This window comes from Cupressus sempervirens, chromosome 11 (assembly GCF_028749045.1).
Source record: "Cupressus sempervirens isolate cs-2001-9-10 chromosome 11, ASM2874904v1, whole genome shotgun sequence".
Classification (NCBI taxonomy): Eukaryota; Viridiplantae; Streptophyta; class Pinopsida; order Cupressales; family Cupressaceae; genus Cupressus; species Cupressus sempervirens.
Genome location: NC_143128.1, coordinates 23083624 through 23102994, shown reverse-complemented (window position 1 = coordinate 23102994; position 19371 = coordinate 23083624). Strand labels below are relative to the sequence as shown.

At 33.5% G+C, this 19371-nt stretch overlaps 1 protein-coding gene across 4 annotated transcripts in view; it reads right to left on the bottom strand.

The window, feature by feature from the left end:
* Positions 1–401: 401 nt before the first annotated feature.
* The window catches only part of LOC149528041 (protein DETOXIFICATION 46, chloroplastic-like), a 114995-nt gene continuing 96025 nt past the window's right edge, over positions 402–19371 (bottom strand). For 2 of the 4 annotated variants that reach the window (XM_089811248.1, XM_089811247.1), the window contains 5 exons: positions 10164–10292; positions 3196–3273; positions 3018–3089; positions 759–821; positions 402–648 (listed from right to left, as the gene is read on the bottom strand). In XM_089811248.1, coding sequence (XP_089667374.1) covers positions 547–648; positions 759–821; positions 3018–3089; positions 3196–3273; positions 10164–10292 — 444 coding nt within the window. In that variant the 3' untranslated portion in view covers positions 402–546. Of the gene's footprint in view, positions 649–758; positions 822–3017; positions 3090–3195; positions 3274–10163; positions 10293–19371 lie in introns of those variants that run through there. The other 2 variants (XM_089811250.1, XM_089811249.1) reach the window with 1 other exon arrangement.

Below are 19371 nucleotides of genomic sequence, written 5' to 3'. Positions count from 1 at the left end.
AAATAAATTGTGGATAGTTTCATATTATGAATCACAATTTCAAACTTAAAATTAGAAATAACAAAAAAATGCTTCTTAACTTACCAAGTTTACCTCAATTTTCTTAAATAATTAAAAGTTGAAAAAATATCAACCAATTAATTTATTCAAATATATCAAATTAATATACTTTTATCTCACATTGTATTTTTGACAACAAATAAATTATTTTCTATATCCCGGAATTCATGCCACCCTATATATTTAAGTTTAATTCCTCTTATTCAAATAATATATAGTATATCAAAATAGTTTTGTGATTTTAATCTTCCATATAGCACCTTACATTTTTTTTAAAGGCTTTTTAAAAAAAGATTATGTTTGAATCAACATATGAACCAATATGGAGCATATCTATGATATGGAGGCTAATTTTACTTTTTATTTCTTTAAAAAAATCATACATTTTTGCATATTTCTATTTTTTATATAAATACATTTAAATAAAAACTTAATCTTATTATCAACCTTATCACATTAATTCATGATTAGACAATAAAAAACACCTTAGATAGTTTTGAAATGCATCTCAGACTTCGACCAACTAAACCCTTCCATCATCACATTTTTTGGAGATGCCACCCTCAACAGTGCAAGAGCAAAACGACCCTGTGAATATGAAACAATTGGTCAATTTTTATAAATTTAGAGTATTTCTTTTTATCCTTCAATTAGATTACATTAAATCTATTATTTTATATGGAAAATCAATTATATACCCATTGAAAGGCTACAAGAGTCCACCAACTTCCCACCAGCCCAAAACCAAAGTTATTCAATAACTGCCATAAGAAGTAAAAGAACTATTAAATATGTTATGATACCATAATGTAAAAAAATGCATAGAAGTACAACCTTTTTAGCTTGCCTCCTATTAAATTGACAATATTTTTATACATTTTTCATGTTCTAATAATTCATCATTTTTCAAAAAAATAAATAATACTATTTGATTCATATGATTTTCCAATTTAATTAATCTTAAATTCACTCTTTTATAAATCTATATTTGAAACAAGCACAAATCTATTGTAAAATTTGGCCCGCTAAGCTATTTTTCGAATTATATTTAATAGGTGATAAATGATTTGTAGACATCTTCAAGATCTTTCCATATATATATTGGTATTAATTTCAGAGCTTTTTACTTTGTAGCTTCTTTTTCAATAGATAAAATTTTAGAATATTGCAATATCTAACAAGTTGCCATTGGCTCACATTCTTTCTTATGGTAAATTTGGCCAATTACAACTTCCTTATGCATTAATGTCAACTAGATGAAGGGTTTCACATTAAATTTGTTAGATTTTTGTTAATCTTGCTATACTTTTGAATTTATGATTGTGCAAGAGTTTGATAAACAAGAGTAAACAAATTGAAAAAATAATGAATTTAATTTTTCATCTTTAAAATTATTCACATCAGTCATTTGTTCCATTTATTAATAATAATTTTAAAAAATTGTATACAACAAAAACACAAAAACATTTGAAAAAAGGGTCAAAAAAATCTTCACCTACATAATTCTCGATGACTATGATTATATGCTAGAAGGATATTACATGAATAATCAACCTTTCCAAGATAAAGCTAATAGGTCCCATTGGTCTTCCTTTTCTCCTCACAATGTTTCGTTTCGGGAGTCATGAAAACAGTTTCCTCATGACATGTTACAAACATGTAATATCTAATTAAAATCTCCATTAAAACCTTTACCTACTCAACATTCTCCATCGTCATGATTGTGTGCAACAAAGGCATTACATGAATAACCAACCTTTACATGATTAGAGTTCAAACTAATAGCTCTTTCCACTGCCCGTCCTACACAAGGTTCTGTTTAGGGAGTAATGGAAACAATTTCCTACCTAAAAAGGCAATCTAAGATGATTCAGCAATTCAAATATGGAGAAAGAATCAACTAATCAAGCATACCTTAAGCAAATTTCTATCTTCAAATAAATTTAAGGATATGTGCAAGCGGAATTCACTTGCTTGTCCAAAACCCATTTCATGGAGAGGCTCTACGTTAGGGAACCACTGATGTAAATAGAATTCGGGAGATTAGTAGCATAAACATTTAAAGCCAAAATCAATGGTTTTAAAAGGATTGTAACTTTGTTCCATACGGAAATGTCACACTAGCTTTCACATGACTACGCTTTCTATGTAATGTTGACACACAGCCTTTGGAGTAATATAAGATGAATTTCTTGCACAAAATTTTAAAAAGTAAAGATCCGAGATAAAAGGCACTAAGCTTAGGAGGTATATTCTTCTAGCTGTACGGTAATGGAATTTGCTCATCTGAAGGCTGCAAGATATTCACCTACTGATAGAGGGGACTATATAAAGAAAATGGTATTCACCTTATATGAATCCTATATTCTTAGAGATACAAACAGCGAGGCTCATTTCATGTTTTAATTGTTGCTTACAACTGTTTCCATTAGGAAACCTGTTTCTGTTTTTCTTTATTTATTTTTAATAGCTTTCATATTTATACTTTTTTTATGTATTCATTATGTAAACGTGGGGTTACCATCACCGTCATTGTCATGTTAGCCATTTCTGGAAATGAACCTCAGCATATGCTCGCCCAACGACATAATTTTCTCTTAAGAAGGTTGTCTTGATTACTCTGACTTGTAACAATAAACCATCATATTCTCTCTGTTGAGATATATCTTCTGACTATATATCCTATCAAATTAATTAGTTTCGTCATTCGCAGTTTTAATAGCCCGTTGAAGCTTTCTCTAGCAGTTGTCCATGTTGGCCGTAAGTAGGAGATTCATTTCCATCTCTTATATGAAGGCCTTCAGATGCTTCTTGATCTCTAAAGGAGACACTAGTTTCATAGTTTCGTTCTATCTTCTACTTTGAGATTTGGTAGTGATGTATTAATGATGTGGAATTTTATCAGCATTATGAGGAAAACTCAAATCCACTATTCTCAATACAGATAAGTTACATACCAAAAGCAAAATGCAGCCTCCACAAAAGCATGATACCATACTGAAGCTCAAGTACTTCAGATCTCTCGTTGCCTGTAAACAGAGTATATGCTTAGTAACATTCAACCAAATTATCAGCAACACAAAAAATAATTAATATTTAAATAAATGACAAATTCAATAGAGAAAATTAATATACCAATAGTGTTCCCTCTAGGCTAAGTGTTGGCGGTGTGATTATCAAGCTAAGAAAGAAGGGCAGTGTTATTCCTTGCATCTGCACATGTCAAAGTTTTAGTGACGCAAAGCCAAGAAAGAGATTTTTTTTTGGAATTGCTTGCTAGCCCGCCATAAAAATGATTGCACAATTAGACCAAATCAGAATGAACAAATATTATTTACTAACAATAATGTAAATGATTGCAAGGATTGCTCCAAGATATAGATATTTTCTAGATAGCTCTTGGAATTTAGCTCTAGCTCTATATTCCAAAACAACCCTACCAGAACTTGGCAGGAACTATGTTGCACTGCAGCTCTTGTTGTACATGTCCAGGAATGGTCCTCGCCTAAGGGATGTGACCCATTCCCTTGTGTCACAACTATTTATCTTTTATTAATACTTCTATAATGTTTATATATTTAACGTATCTTCTAAATTTTGAATCAATCATATTCTCATGAATAATATATATAATGGTCGAATTACATATCATTAATATTTGATGCATTTTTTATTTTAATATAAATACTATATTGAAATATTGCTATGTTAATATATTGATTTATACTATTATATTACATTAGATTAATAATGATATTCAATATATTATTAACCGATATTCTAGTTATCATTGATTATTATTTATTTATTATTGATTAGGAAAATTGTATTAATTAAAGATTATTTTTTATTAAATTTGGGAATGGGGACATTATACAAAGGTGGCAAAATCTAGGCTATCAATTTTGTTTCAACCTGCACCACTAATTGTATTCTGACACCTATATAAAGGCCCCACTTCTCATTTGTAAAGAATAGACTCTAGAGATTACTGCTAATGAGGTACCAAGATAATATAGTTGTCATTGAAGCCTGGTGATTTCTTGATGTATTTTGGTGCTTGCATGATCTCTTTGTTCCCTCACTTAAAATAAATTTATTTTCAAGTAAGATGAATGCAATTGATAATAGTGTTATGGTATAATGGTCTTGCTCATACCTTTTATATTGAAGTGATTCCTAAGCACAATGTACGGTTTAATTTAAACCATTATGTGGATGCTTTCTATCTTTGATGCACATTGTACGTTTTGATGGTGTTCATTGGGATATGCAAACTATTTGTACAACCCTTGAAGATTGCACTAGCTTTGAGTAGTTGAAATTGGAAAAACAAAGTTTGGTAGATTTCACCGTAGCAATATTCTTCTTTCAAGTTCTTAGGATTATAATAGAATCCCTCAACCCTACTCTCATTTACTTTCTACATATTGTGAAAACCCCAAAAAACACCTCATTGCAATATCATTTAAAAGCTCCCATAGCCAGTACCATTTGAAGTCAACTTGAGAAAATTAATTAAGGCCCCTTGTGATACCAACACATTACATCAATAATTGAGCTCATCCATAGTCAAGAACTGAAATAAAAGGAACCTTGGAATCATTTGCATTATCTTTTGTAGTCCTAGCATGCACATGATTTTGATCAAGAGAAGATAGAATATTTCAATATTTTATTCTATTGTTGGTAGGCCATATACACACATCAACAAGACTTAGTTACTTGTTCAGATGCAGGTACAAGAACCCAATATATGGATCCATGAAAAAAAAAAATGGGGTTGGGGGGGGCGGGGGGGGGGGGCGCCTTGAGATGGTGTGTGGGAAGCGGGGGCGAGTGGAGAGTGGGGGAGTTCAGATGTATATGGGTATGTGTATAGAGACACATAAAAAACATTTAAAGAACCATATAGATTAGTAAGATTAAATCATTTGATAGTATAATACTTCATCATTTCAATCAATACCAAATGTCAAATAAACAAAAAAAAATTAAAAATATATACAATATAGAATTTTTATTTTTATTTTATTTTATTGTGTGTGTATACAAAAAAATAAGAAGTATATTAGTCAACTAAGGGTTTTGATTAACAAACATTATTCTCCACTTTTACCACCTTATTAGTCAATAAAACTTTAACAAGGTGGCAAAATTTTGCATAGAGTCCAAAAGTTTTAATCATAATGAGAAGGTAACGACCATTCTATCATAAGCCTTTTCAAAGTCGAGGAAGAATGTGGCAAAGCTTTGGTTAGAGATTTTGTTGGAATTACAATAAGAAAGGTAGACTTCTAAGGGGGGGAGGGGGAGGAGGCGCTGAATTAGTACTTTAAACTTTGACCCATAAAAATATTCACCACACATCCATCTCACATATTCAATAAGTAAACTGAAATACCATGTAAAGCATATACATCTAAAGTATGTAAACAAGTAAGCATTCACACATATATTACACAAGATATGATTACCCAGAAACCCTCCAATGAGAAGGTAAAACTAGGGTGTTGATGACACCCACAAATCTTCACTACTACAGTAATAAAGTGTATCCAATAAAAGTTACAATGTTTGATCATGAAACATTATCTACCTTATGAAAGGTCTACCCTATTAAAGGCTTACAAAGACTGTTAGGTCTCACCCTGTTAAAAGATTTCAACACCCTATTAGAAGTGTGTCTGGTTAAAGAACTTCAACTCACAATTAAGCATCTTGTTAAAGGATTTCAATACAGCTTGTTAGGACTACTTTGTTAAGACATTTAACTAATTCACCTGTTCGAATGTCTCAGCAATGATCCTGTAATTAGCACTCTGATGCTTGATGACAGATCACCTCTATTTTGTTGTGTACTTGATCCTTCTTGATCAGATGTTTCTTTGTTGTTCATTGCTTCCTTCCTCTATTCTCCTTTAACTGATTCCGCAATTCAATTCAGATCATAATGCCTTTTGTCACCATGAATGTCCTAGTTTTCACTTGCAGAACTCTCCTTGATCATTCATTCATTCCCTCTCTCACACATATGAAGTTTAGGGTTTGTCTTCCTTAAGAAGACCTAGGTGACTTAGGGTTGGTTAGGTATGAATCAACGGCTGTGATTTATCCATATTGCCGCTTAAACCTTCCCTTTACCTGATTGAGTGTATGTAATACATAGGGATTCCCAATTAAGATTCATCCTTGTCACCAAAATATCGTAATTTAATCTTTAAGTCACCTAAAAAAGGTTTACATAGTAGTTTGCACCAATACAAACAACTATGACAAAATTGTGTTACTCGACATCTGAAGTCCTTGGTGCTTAGCAAATACTGTGACTTCAATGCTATCACTCGACATCTAAATGACTTGACATCTAAAGTCCTTGGTGCTCAGCAAATACTGTGACTTCAATGCTATCACTCGACATCTAAATGACTCGACATGCACTGCTTGCTTGGCTCCTGAATCACTCGGCATATACTGTCTGCTCGGCATTTGAGTGACTCGACACTCACTATTTACTCGGCATGCTCTAACTAATATGTTGTGCTTGATATATGTTACTTTTTTGGCATGAACTAAGTAAATGACTTAAGTGTATAGACACTCACTTCTCAAAACCAATCTGAGATTAACAGATTTTCGCCCAATTCCTAGATTTCCAACATGTAATAAGGTTTCCTGAGATATACCTACCCTTGATAAACCCATTTTGGTATTACTAATAAACTTGAGTACCAATAACAAATATGGAGGCCATACCTAGTACCTTCAAATGTACTAGGTGAGGAAGGTGTGAGTGTATGTGTCCAAGCACTCCATTTTTTAGGTTGTTCATAGATAAAGTGATAATTTTTAGCTTAGGTTGGGGTCCCATGGAAGGGGGCTTCCTATAAAATAGAGCTGAAGTCGTTTTCTATTTTTTAAGAAATATTTAAACACTAGTGGTCCCATGACATATATATTCAAGCTACTTTGAAATTTAAGGAAAATAAATCAATAATAAGTTAAAAAAATAATTCCCTTCTAAAATTATTTTTAAACTGAAAATGTAAAATTCAAATGTTTGAAAGTGGCAAAAAGCATTCCTAAGTTGATGGGGCTACTTCTAGCCCCAATCCTTTTCCACATGCTTCCTAAAAATTAGGGATTTCTATTTTTTAGGAATAAGAGGAAAAATTAAAAAAATCTCATGAGACCACTTGCTTCCTAAAAATAGAGCTTGAGCCCCTCTCATAGGACCTTGGCCTTAGGGAAGCCCTATTCCTGGCTCTTCAAATGAAATTTCTCACTTATATGGAGTTTTTGAAGTTTTTGGTGTGTTGTTCTAAGTTGTCAATTATATCAAACATGCAAATTTTTCTTTTCTCTAATAGTTTTTTAATTTTCAGTTCTAATATGTTTCGGATGTGCAAGTGGCAGATTGGAGTGCTTATTTCATTTTTTTTTTCAGTTTGGAGTGAGCTTCTTTCTTTTTCTACGTGTGACATACACTAGCAAAGCGGTTTTGTAGTGTCTTCCAATTTGTTTCTGCTAGAGTAAAAAGACCACCTACAACCAAAACTTCCTTCTACAAGAAAGAAAAGCAATAGCATAAATTTGCAATAATGGATGAAAGATAAAATAATATCAAAATGTGATCAATATGCAAAGGGTAAAATTGTGATCAATACAATAGATTAAGATTACAAGGAGAACTATTAAATTTTAGAGATCGATGCTGCAAATGTAATGGCACTACCTATTCAAGGTATGTGTATTTCAAATGCAACATCCTCTTAGATTTATATATAGAGAGAATTGGTCATGAATACATGCATATTGATTAATCAGATAATTAATAATAATAACAAATTTAATCTCATGCATATAGCATAATAATGACTTCATATCTCACTATAAAGAACACATACATAAATTATAGCTCGTATATAGTTATATATAGGTTAATTTTACTGAAACTATCAAACATCAACACTCCCTCTTAGCTTAGAAGGATAAACACAAGAATAAATATTACTTCAATTTGATATAAAAAATAACAATTTTAAGGATATCTCATTTGGTATCTCAGAAGATTTCCACCATTTGATATTCCATTCCATATCATGAGTATTGGTCTTGTAGAATATTAACATATGATATTCACCAAGTACCCAAATAAGGTTTGATATCATGTCTAATATCAAGAGTATTGGCCTCCTAGAATATCAATGATATTCACCAAGTACTCAAAAGGTTTTGATATCACATCTGATATCAAGAATATTGGCCTCCCAGAATATCAATGATATTCATCAAGTACACAAAAGGTTTTGATATCACATCCGATATCAAGAGTATTGGCCTCCTAAAATATCAACGATATTCACCAAGTGCTCAAAAGGTTTTGATATCAAGAGTATTAGCCTTACAAAATATCAATGATATTCAACAAGTACTCTTGAGTAATGGCCTTCCAGAATGTTGAGATGCAAGACATTCACCATATACTCAATTTGTTTGATCCCATAATACACATTATTGTAAGATCATCACCTTACAGTAACTTCTACAAATACAAGTGACATCATTTGGAGGTCGTCACTTCCTCATGATGTACATAGGGGGTACGCCCATTAAAATCACATAGCCACAAGATATATTCATGAATCACAATCTTCTTGACTGCTACAATTTATTGATCACTGGAGAATCCATCCCAACCTGGTTTACTCCCTCTGAATCAATAAGACCAAGATCACCGAAGGTTGACCGAATCACATCATCTATCTGCTCCCTCTCTTTCCAAGTTGCCTTTAATGTAATATCAGGCTCCCCTTGAATCTCAATCTTCCTCTTGCTATAATAATATTCTCGGAGGAAAAGATCAAGGCACATAGCTCTTTTGTGTACGAGTTTGATGCTTATGCGTTCGACATTCAAGATTGACTTCAAACTTTTCAGAAAGATGTATAATTTACTAAACATGAGAATAGGACCTACTAGGTGAACTATGTAGAACATCTTATTCACCCCAACTATTGCAACTTAACAAATATTATATTAAATGTAAAGTCAATGGATCCCAGCTACTAGGCTATGTTAGATATATATGTTCAAATGCAAAACTTATCATTAGTCTAGTCAGTAAGAGGCCAGTTCATCAACAACGAATGGTTAATACAAAACTCATGCACCTTCATTGAGGAACAAAGAATAGTCAATAGGACTAGACTCAAAATGACTGGAAAAGAGTGAATCTGACAATTACAACTTTTAAATTAGTTGGGCAAAACTCCAATTTCTAGGTGTACTTTCATTTTGTAGCTAATATTCTGAAGGTCACAACTTTACCATACTCTATTGATCAACTGTCCTAATGTTGAAACTTTCAAACCTCACTTGCTCTTTCTATCAAAGCCTATCCTCGAACCTTTGGCAGCTTCTCTTTTAATAAATCATCCTCTCAACCAATTAGGTCTCACAAAATGATGAAAAAAGTGCCAAGAATCTAGGTAGACTACCCATCAATTGCTTGACGTATTCATTCAAGACCATAATATGATGTCCTCCACATTGTTAGACTGACTTGGTGAACAGCCTCTTTCTTGTATGCATCTATGAAACGCTATGTTCCACAGGAAACTAAATTTTTATAGCAACTTGTCTCAATCTTGACTTTGATAGGTTTTTTTAAATCATCTGCCCATGAATGCTTTTTTTACCGGACCCTCATAACTCATAGAAAAAACTTCTCACTAGCAACCAACAAATGTCTGATATGACCTGAGTCGGAAACGCTAGTGACAACAAAATATAATATGGAAAATATAAATATATTATGCATAACAAAAATATAAGTATACCACGAATAAGACACTTAGCTCTATATTCACTACTTGTACAAACTACACAATATAAAATATTAAGGAAAATAAACTATAAGAGCTGCTCAAGTTAATATAAACATCATTCCCAAAAGGCTAGCCGTTTGACATACATTGAAGGTCACCCCTTGGATTGACATTAGTTATAAAAGCCGTCTCCACTTACAAAATGAGTTGATTAAACATATTCATTCCTGCCTTTTAATTCCTCTTTTCCTAGGGGGAAAAATCAAGGTTTACCTGTTTGATGATGGCTGCATCTCTTGTAAACAATTGAGGGAAGAACCATGGTATTGTGCTAGATAAAAATCCCAATGAAAGACCAAATATAGTTCCAATGATGATCAGCGACTCCAGCAATTTCTGTGCCTGTAAAACAAGTGACATTACATTATGATTCAAACATAAGTATTGATTCAACGTCAAAAAGATTGTAGCACATGACTAACATTAAAGCTTCCGTGTGAATTTTATAAACATGTACTTGGGACATAACAATATCGGCAAAATAGCAACCTGAGAAAAACATAAAGAAGTTACAGCAAACTATATAGAGAAAACAATTTAAAAAAGAAAACTGTCAAGTTAATAAAGTTCAGAAAACATTAAGGTTGCAGATTAATACGATTGATGCTTTAACCTGTAATAAATATTCTGTATTAAAATGAGGCTAGCAAGGAAAAAATACATTATATGTGGGAGTTTGATTAAGTTTGGGTATGGAAAGATATTACTGTTGACAGACATTGCTTGTGATATGTGCATAGGAAGACATATGAAATCAGACTATCAAGAGAACATTTGCTAGAGGATGACACTTAAAATCGGGTAAAAGAGAGGTCAAGAATTGATTTCTAACCCTCACAAGCTGTGATGTATTCAATAAAAGGCCATAAAGGTAATCAATCAGTCTTACATAGATAATTTGATAAATGTTGGGGCAGACTCAAGATGATGACGTTGAGGGATCTCAGAGGTAATTTTGTATGTCATTTTATCAACACTGATGTATCTTTAGTTGGATCAGATTTTAAATTGTAAATTTCAGTAGTTTCCAAAGTTTTAAAAGTTAAGTATATCACTATGCCTTTGAGCTAAATTTATGTTGGCATACAATTGCTCGGACAAATATATTAGAAGATAACAACTGTATCAGTGTTTTCATTTTTCAGCAGCGAGTGAAATAATAACAGCATTGGAGCAATGGGCACAATGAAGGAGAGATGTAAAAGTGGAATGAAGTATTAAAACACAAATCTAGCAACTGTGTGTCGTCCTCAATTGGTTATAAATTATAAGTTGTTTTCTCCAACTAAACGTGTGTTTTGAGGATTCACGTGTTTATAAATTTTTTATTTTTTTTGCATGCAATTCATATGTTGCATGTTAACCATCCTTCTTTTAAGTTCTTAGCTGATTTACTTGAAATATAGTTTATGCTCGTATATGCAAATTTTGTCAAGCCCCGTTTTTAGTCAATACTGTGGAGAAAAACTAGATATTACGTAGTGTTCTCATAATTTTTTTCTTGGGAGAATTCGTTAAGGCTACTATGCAGTCCTGATATTTACGGAGGAGAATTAACTACTATAACCACCTATGTGAATGTTCAGTTATGAAATTTACTGCTGAATAAATTTGCAAAGAATTTGCTGAACAACATTACATCTTTCATGAAAAGAAATAGCAATATAGATGTAGCAATAGAAGTACTCTAGTGCCTAACTTGCATCAATAAAAAAATCTGCCCAGAATAGCATATAGGAATGGAATGAAGAGAATTGCTAAGAAACAACTATCATTGTCTACTGGAGTTTATAAGGCTTATGATGTGTTGAAAAAAAATTAATCTAACAAGGAAAAAACCCAATTCATTAAAATGGTGAATGCAGAAAGAATAATCTTATTCACTAAATAACTGTACAAAGTGAATCACCATAAGTGAAACTTCAATGATGTTGCACTTTGTAGTGAGTACAAGAGGAGTTCTTTATTAGAATTGAACTTCCAGATTGCAAAATTTTCCCAAAGCCCAACAGAAAAATACAGGAGATTAGGATAACTTCTCATAGAATTATCAAAAGACTTCTAGATTATCTATGTAATATCAACATAAGCAAGATGGAATATACGAAGCAATAATGTGTTATTTGCACCATATATTAAAAATTTGTAAACAGCTCATCTAACTTGTCAGTTCTGACGAGTCAAAATTGCTCCCAAGTCACTTGCTCAGAAACTCAAGAATATTTTTTTTCAAAATTTAAGAATTTTTGACAAAATATATTTAAGAATTTTTGGGAAAACATTTACATGCTATCTATTAGTCCAACTAGCACAAAATATCAATCCATGACAATAAATATTGAATTGTAATAGTTTATTTCTTATTGGATGTAGAATTTAATGAAGTCATTTCAGCTTTATGATATGATTTGTGTTTTATTTCCCTATTTAAGTTTTTATTTATCTATACCAGATTCATAATGTGGGCTTCCTCAGTTGATTGTAATTCTTTGTAAATAGTGTTATTTTCTTATACACTTAATGGATAATTGTGGCATAAAAGTTCAACAAGATCCAACAAAGTTTTATGATCATGAAGACAAGGGACTGATGCCAATAAATGTTGATCAAGGCACTAGCATACCATTATAAAGAGCCAAATAAGGATTCATACAACCATACTACATTGCATAATATGTCAGATCCATACAGAACTTTTTCACGGAGAATTTTGAGCTGAACTAATCAAAATTTAAGGGCTTTTTAATCTAAAAATTAATTGTGAAAGGCTCATATCATAAACCATCATGAGAAAAGAACCTTCCATGAATTCATGGCTAAAAGAGAAACAAATCAATCCAAGGCATCTTCTTAGTGCATAGGTTCAAGAGCATCACATCACTTCACCAACAACGAGTAGTTCACGAAATATTGTACTTACAATTATTCTAAATTCAATGCTCTTTGGTGGTGGTGAGGAGTGCATGGTAGTAGGCAAAGAGAATGTGTATATATCCTCTAAAGGGAAAGGATATATCTCAATGTGTACTATGTGTTTGCTATGGAGCCTAATCTACTCTCAATAAGTTAAATTGTGTAATATTGCCTCTACCTAGATGTCATTTTTAGCAATTACAAGTACCACACAGTTGACAAAGAAACTAAGAAGGCTATTTCTCTTGAAGTAGAAGATCACGGACTATACAATATACTTGACATTGGACATACCAAGGAGCATACATTGTTAGCTAGCCAAGGGTGCATCAAACATTGGTTGAATTTTGCACTAACGATATGGAGACCACAGATTGACCTACTTCTCTTAGTTGACTAAGGAGAACTTGGTAAATTTTCTTCCTAACATCTAATCGAAACAACAAAATTTGTACAGAGTTTTCCAAGGAAGCAACATAAGGCTCTATTTAAGATTTTTATTGTGAGCATACAATTATACTAAGAGGGGACAAATTAGTAGAATGGGTTGTACTTTCAACCATCAAGTAGTAACAATAGATAGTGACATCGACATCAAGCACAAGGAAGTGACTCGGAAGGATCAACTAACATAGGACCTCATTCAGGCGTGGGGCATAGTGGTAGACCGGTACGTACAGTGGGAAGCAGAGCAAAGGGCTCTCCCCATTGGTAAGGTATGTGATGAACTCACAGTGAACGAAGCGATGTATGATCTCCTAGGAACCCTTCCAAGGTTATTGGCACGTAGACTAGTAGAAGTAGAAGTGCGAGGGGCAATCCAAAGAGAATAACGAAGACAAATAATACTACAATGATGATAAAAAACCTAGCAGAAGAAGGAACCCCATGACACAAAGAGATGCCCCATATCCCTTAATTACAACTAATGCCCCTCTTGCCGAATAATGATAGGGGACACCTTAAGGAGACATAACTAGAGGCAAACGAAGTTGGAGTGAGACGATCTCTATGAATTCAGCAACAAATAGAGAGACGACGAAGGTTGCTACCATAGTTCAAAATAGTGCTGAAAAGTGGCTGATTTAATAATTTCTCGAGAGATTTTGCAGGTGTCGAGAAAATATAACTTTATTGCGCCAGATTCTCACTTGAGAAATCTGAAACTTCTCACCGGGAAAATGGCGATATATTGCTAAGATATCGTCAATCTCACGCGATAACTTACTGTTTTGTTGCAGACGACACCAATAAAAAACTAGATGCCCAATGACATCTTCCTTCATTTTAATTGCATTCTAGAGTGGTTGGAAGAGAGGAGAAGGGTTGTGCAGGAGAGAAATAATTTTTGGCACCCTTGCAGATTGATTGCAAGCGGATTTAAATTGGATTCGAAGCTCTTTTCAAGAAATTTCAGATTCAAAAGTAAGTTTTCTAAATTCTATTTCTTTTTAGTGAAAAATCATTTTGTCTTGCCTTAGTTGCATCTAACTTTATTGAAACTCTAGAATACTATTTGCAATCTTCTTAACACATTTTAGAGTGTAATGACTAATATCTAACACCATGTTTTTGCAAATTTTCCAAAAAATATAATAGTTTTATCAATAATTTCATTTTCTAACACATTTTTTGTTTTTTCTTTGAACTTTTAGCTTGTGTTCAAACTTATCTAAAGTTTTCATCTAATTTAGTTTGTTCCTAAATATATTTTATTAAATTTCTAAATTTGTGGCTTGAATTTGCATTTGTATGTGGAAGTTGATTTTAAATTAAATAGAAAATATAGATTCTTCTAAAACTAGCTCAGCTGTAGCATCGACCAATGGTCCCATAGGTGCATGACCATTTGGATTTGTAGGCACGCACCCTAAAGGGGCTAAGAGACAAGGTATGGAAATATGGCTTCGAAGGAACAAAGTATAATATCGTGACATGCATAAAGTGCAGAAAACAAATTCGTGGAGGCATATCTTGTTTTAAGTACCACCTTGTAGGTATAAAAAAGCATCACACAAGGATTTGTGATGCGACCACCGAGGAAATAAAAAGAGAGATCCGTGTCTTGCTCACACCCAAGGAGAGAAAAAGTTGAAAAGAGAAAGGGAAAAACTGGCCATGAGGTTAGCCATTTCCGAATCAATCATGTTGCCAATTCTTTCCTCGAGGTGCACATAATCAACTCAAATAACATAATCAAACAGACTTTTCTTGACTTCCACACCCCTATAAAATTTTACCAAATAACTCATCTTGTTGTATCCAAGATCTCATAGTGATAATCATTAAGTTCTAATATAGTAAAAACCCCTAGCTGATATATTTTAAAATTCAACATGACCTAACTTAGTGATAATCATTAAGTTCTAATATAGTAAAAACCCCTAGCTGATATATTTTAAAATTCAACATGACCTAACTTATACTAGTTTTGTTTTAAACATGGTTCCTCAAAGTCTTGAAAGTATGTACCATGAGCCCTAGACACTTTGTTGTGTCCTTAACACCTAGATGTATGCCTTGCCTTTAAATTGACATCCATGTGTCTGTTACTTGAGCTAGTCTCCAATATTTGTACAAACCAGTCATTGTGTAACCCATTCCACAAATTTGGGACTGTGCTCAAATTATTTTAGTTGTTCATGACGAATCCCACGGTAACCTATTTTAAATTTAGGTTTTGTATATATTTTTAAATAAAATATATGATTATATAAATACATAGAATTAAATATGGAATATAATTAGTTTTTTTAAGTCTGGTCAGAACGATTATTTTACACAATTTCATGGTCATTGTTAATACTGATGCCTCTTGAGATCAATAATCCTTCATAGGATACTCAACTAGTAGTTTTTATTGAGGAAGACAACAAGTAAATCATTGAGACGAATCAGAATGGAACTTATACCACTCTATCTATGAGTATATCAGCAGCTTACTGGCACATTAATACTAGTAATATATCTCATCACACTAAATCTCTGAATTTAAGGCGTTCTATGACCACCAATCAACCCATTAAGATATTTTCAGCCTCTAATCTTATTTTAAACAAAGCAGTAAATCATATCGTTTCACTCCCCTTTCAAGAATATAATCAATCCTAATTAGTTCTTTCTAACAGTTCTAAGATTTTGTTAGTTGTAATATCCCCCTTCGAGAATATAACTTAATAAGTATTAATAATTAAATGATAAATGGTAATTAAAAGAATAATAATTTAATAATTACTAATAATATAATTAAAATATTATTTTTATAATCATAATATTATAAATAATGATACTTACAAGAATAAATATTAAAAATAAACAAATAACAATAGTTAAGATTTCTTCTCAGTTTGCTATGACCAAGGAAGCCCTTCGCTTTTATTCTAACCTTTTTACTCAGGATTCTCAACCTGCAGCTGAGAAGGAGAACTTAATTATTTCATGCATTCCTTCTCTTATCACCAATGCTATGAATGATTCTCTTCTTCATCCAATTTTGATATCTGAACTTGAAGAGGTTGTGATTGCAATAAATAAAGGTAAAGCTCCAGGCCCAAATGGCTTCTCTGTGGAATTCTTTCAAGAATTTTGGGAAATTATTAATATGGATCTTTTGGAAGTGGTTAAGGAATCCGTTTAGAATAAGCAAATGCTTCGTGCATTTAACTATACTTTACTAACTCTTATCCCTAAGAAAGAAGGTGCTGACAATCTTGACTCCTTTTGTCCCGCTCTTTGTAATGTTGTGTACAAAATTATCACCAAATTGATTGCTGATAGACTCAAGATATGCCTTCCAGTTGTGATTTCAGAGGAATAAGGTGTTTTTGTGGCTGGTAAGCAAATTCTTGATGGAATTGTTATTGCTTATAAAGTTATTCACTCTATGCATATATCAAACAAGCGAGCTATGTTCATTAAGTTGGATATGGCTAAGGCTTATGATAGAGTCAAATGGAGTTTTCTCCAAAAGATCCTCTTGGCCTTTGGTTTCTGCCAACAGTGGGTGGATTGGATTATGAGTTGTGTTACTTCAGCTTCTTTTTCTGTTCTAGTGAATGGTGTTCCTTCAGAGCCCTTTGCTACCTCTAGAGGACTTCGTTAAGAGGATCCTATTTCACCTTATCTCTTTATCATTCTAGCTGAGGGTTTGGGCCACTTTCTTAAGCTTCATGTTCACTAGGGTTTGATTCATGGGTGGAAATGGGGTGCTGGCTTGCCTCCTTTTTCACATCTTTAGTTTGTGGATGATACTTCATTTATGGGATAGGGTCGTCTTCAAGAAGCTACTTCTTTTAGGTATGCTTTATGATGTGTATCTTGCAGCTTCGGGACAAAAAGTTAATGAGAAAAAATCCTCTATTTTTTTCTTCAATACTCCCTAGGCTATTCAGAGGTGTATTTCTGCTATAGGTTTCAGATTGGGTCTCTTCCCTTTGTTTATTTAGGTATTCCTCTTACTATTGGTAGACATCCTAGATCTCCCTAGCAAGTTTTGCTTGATTAACTGCGGCAAAAGGTTAATCATTGGACTCATCGATGGCTATCAACTGCTGCTCGCTTCACTCTATTAAAATCAGTTATTCAAGCTCTTCGTATTTATAGGTGTTTTGTTCAGGCTGCCCCAATGTATTTTCTTCAGGAATTTGATGCTTTGTCCTGTCAATTCCTTTGGAGTGGGAACCTTTCAACTTCAAAATGGAGTCTGGTTAAATGGAAAACAATGTGTAGACCTCAAAAGGAGGGTGGTCTTGGCTTACTATCAGCTATTTTAAATGGACAAGTTCTCGCTGCAAAACTTTATTGGCGTTGGTGTACTAACCAACATCAACTTTGGGCTAGTATTCTCACCCATAAGTATTTTCCAGATATTGATGTGGTTGAAGTTCACCACTTTCCTCTGGAAGGGAGAGGATACATGATTTGGAATATGCTAAAGTTTGGAGCTCAATTGGTTAAGGATGGTCTCTTTTGGATTTTTCATTCCGGATCCCAAGCTTTATTTTGGCTTGACTCTTGGGATGGGCACCCTCCTATTCTTACCACTCATCCTTAGCTACATTCCCTCTATCAAAATTTTAGTGCTGATGGTTGGGACACAGTTAATTTTTATAAGATAGGGTATGTTAGAGGTTTGGCTCCTTCCTTTCATTGGAAACACCCTTATTGAATGGCCTCCAGGAGGATCTGAGGAGGATAGGAAGGAGTTGTTTCAGATTTTGCATCTCATGAGTGTACTACTTTGTTTGGTAATGATGTTCTTGCTTGGGACAGCGATGATTTGTCTGGAAAATTTTCAGTGTCTATAGGATATGTCGAGCTTCTTCGGCAGACATTGGGGGACATTTAGATGCCTTGGTGGAAGCAAGTTTGGTACAAGTATTCTTGGCCCAAATGTAAATTTTTTATGTGGTTGGTGGTCCATAGCCAATGTCTTACATGGGATAATTTAAGCAAGCATGGCTTCCAAGGACCCTCCATGTATGTTCTATGTTGGAATAGTGAAGAAAATATCTCTCATCTCTTTTTCCACTACTCTTTCAGTAGACATATTTAGCACTCTTGGTGGAATGTGTGGAACCAATCCTGTTGGCATGTTTCCTCACTGGCAGAATTCTTTGCTCACTGGGGTAAGGCTCCTGTCAAGACTTCCTTTCTTCAAATCGCCTGGGCTCTTGGACCCTCCTTTATTATTTGGCATATATGGTTGGAAAGGAACCGTCGTATCTTTAAGGATAAGTTTTTAGAGGTTTTTCACTTATGGTAGAAAATTCTCCATTCTTTGCAGGAAACTATTTATGCAAAATGTGACACTTCTAAGGTCATGGAACCAGGGGAGGATATTTTCAAAACTCGTCTGAATATTCCCTCCTGACATGGAAATCTGCTAAGAAAGATGTGTAGACATCCCTTGTGAAAGATAAATCGGGTGGGAAAGTGGAGTGCCCCCCTGCAAGGTATTCTTAAAATCAACACAGATGGGTCTTCCAAGGGAAATCTAGGCCCTACTGGTATTGGTGGTGTTGGTAGAGATAGTAAGGGGGATATCCAGTTTGTGTTTTCTATTTATAAAGGTTTTCAGACTAACAACCTCATGGAGGCCATAGCTATTTTGTATGTTGTGAAGAATGCTTGTGACCTTGTTTGGAGAAGGCTTATATGTGAATCTGATTCACAAGTGGTGATATGTCTATTGAATCAACAACATTCTGAAGTTGTTAGTTGGAAGTTAGCTTTGATTGCGGACCGGATTCATCATTTGTCTACTTCTTTAGAGTATGTTACTTTCACTCATATTCCTAGGGAACGGAATAGTGTTGTTGATTGTTTGGCGAAGTGGGCTTCTGATCATATGTGCAATTGGAATATTGTTGATAAGACTCAACTTCCGATGGGCTTGTCCCATCACCTTGATCACTTGGTTAATCTTGACAGGGTTGTCTGATGCCCTTTCTCTGTTTGTATTTGTTTCTCTTTCAGCTTGAATAAATCTTTACCCCTCCTTTATTTA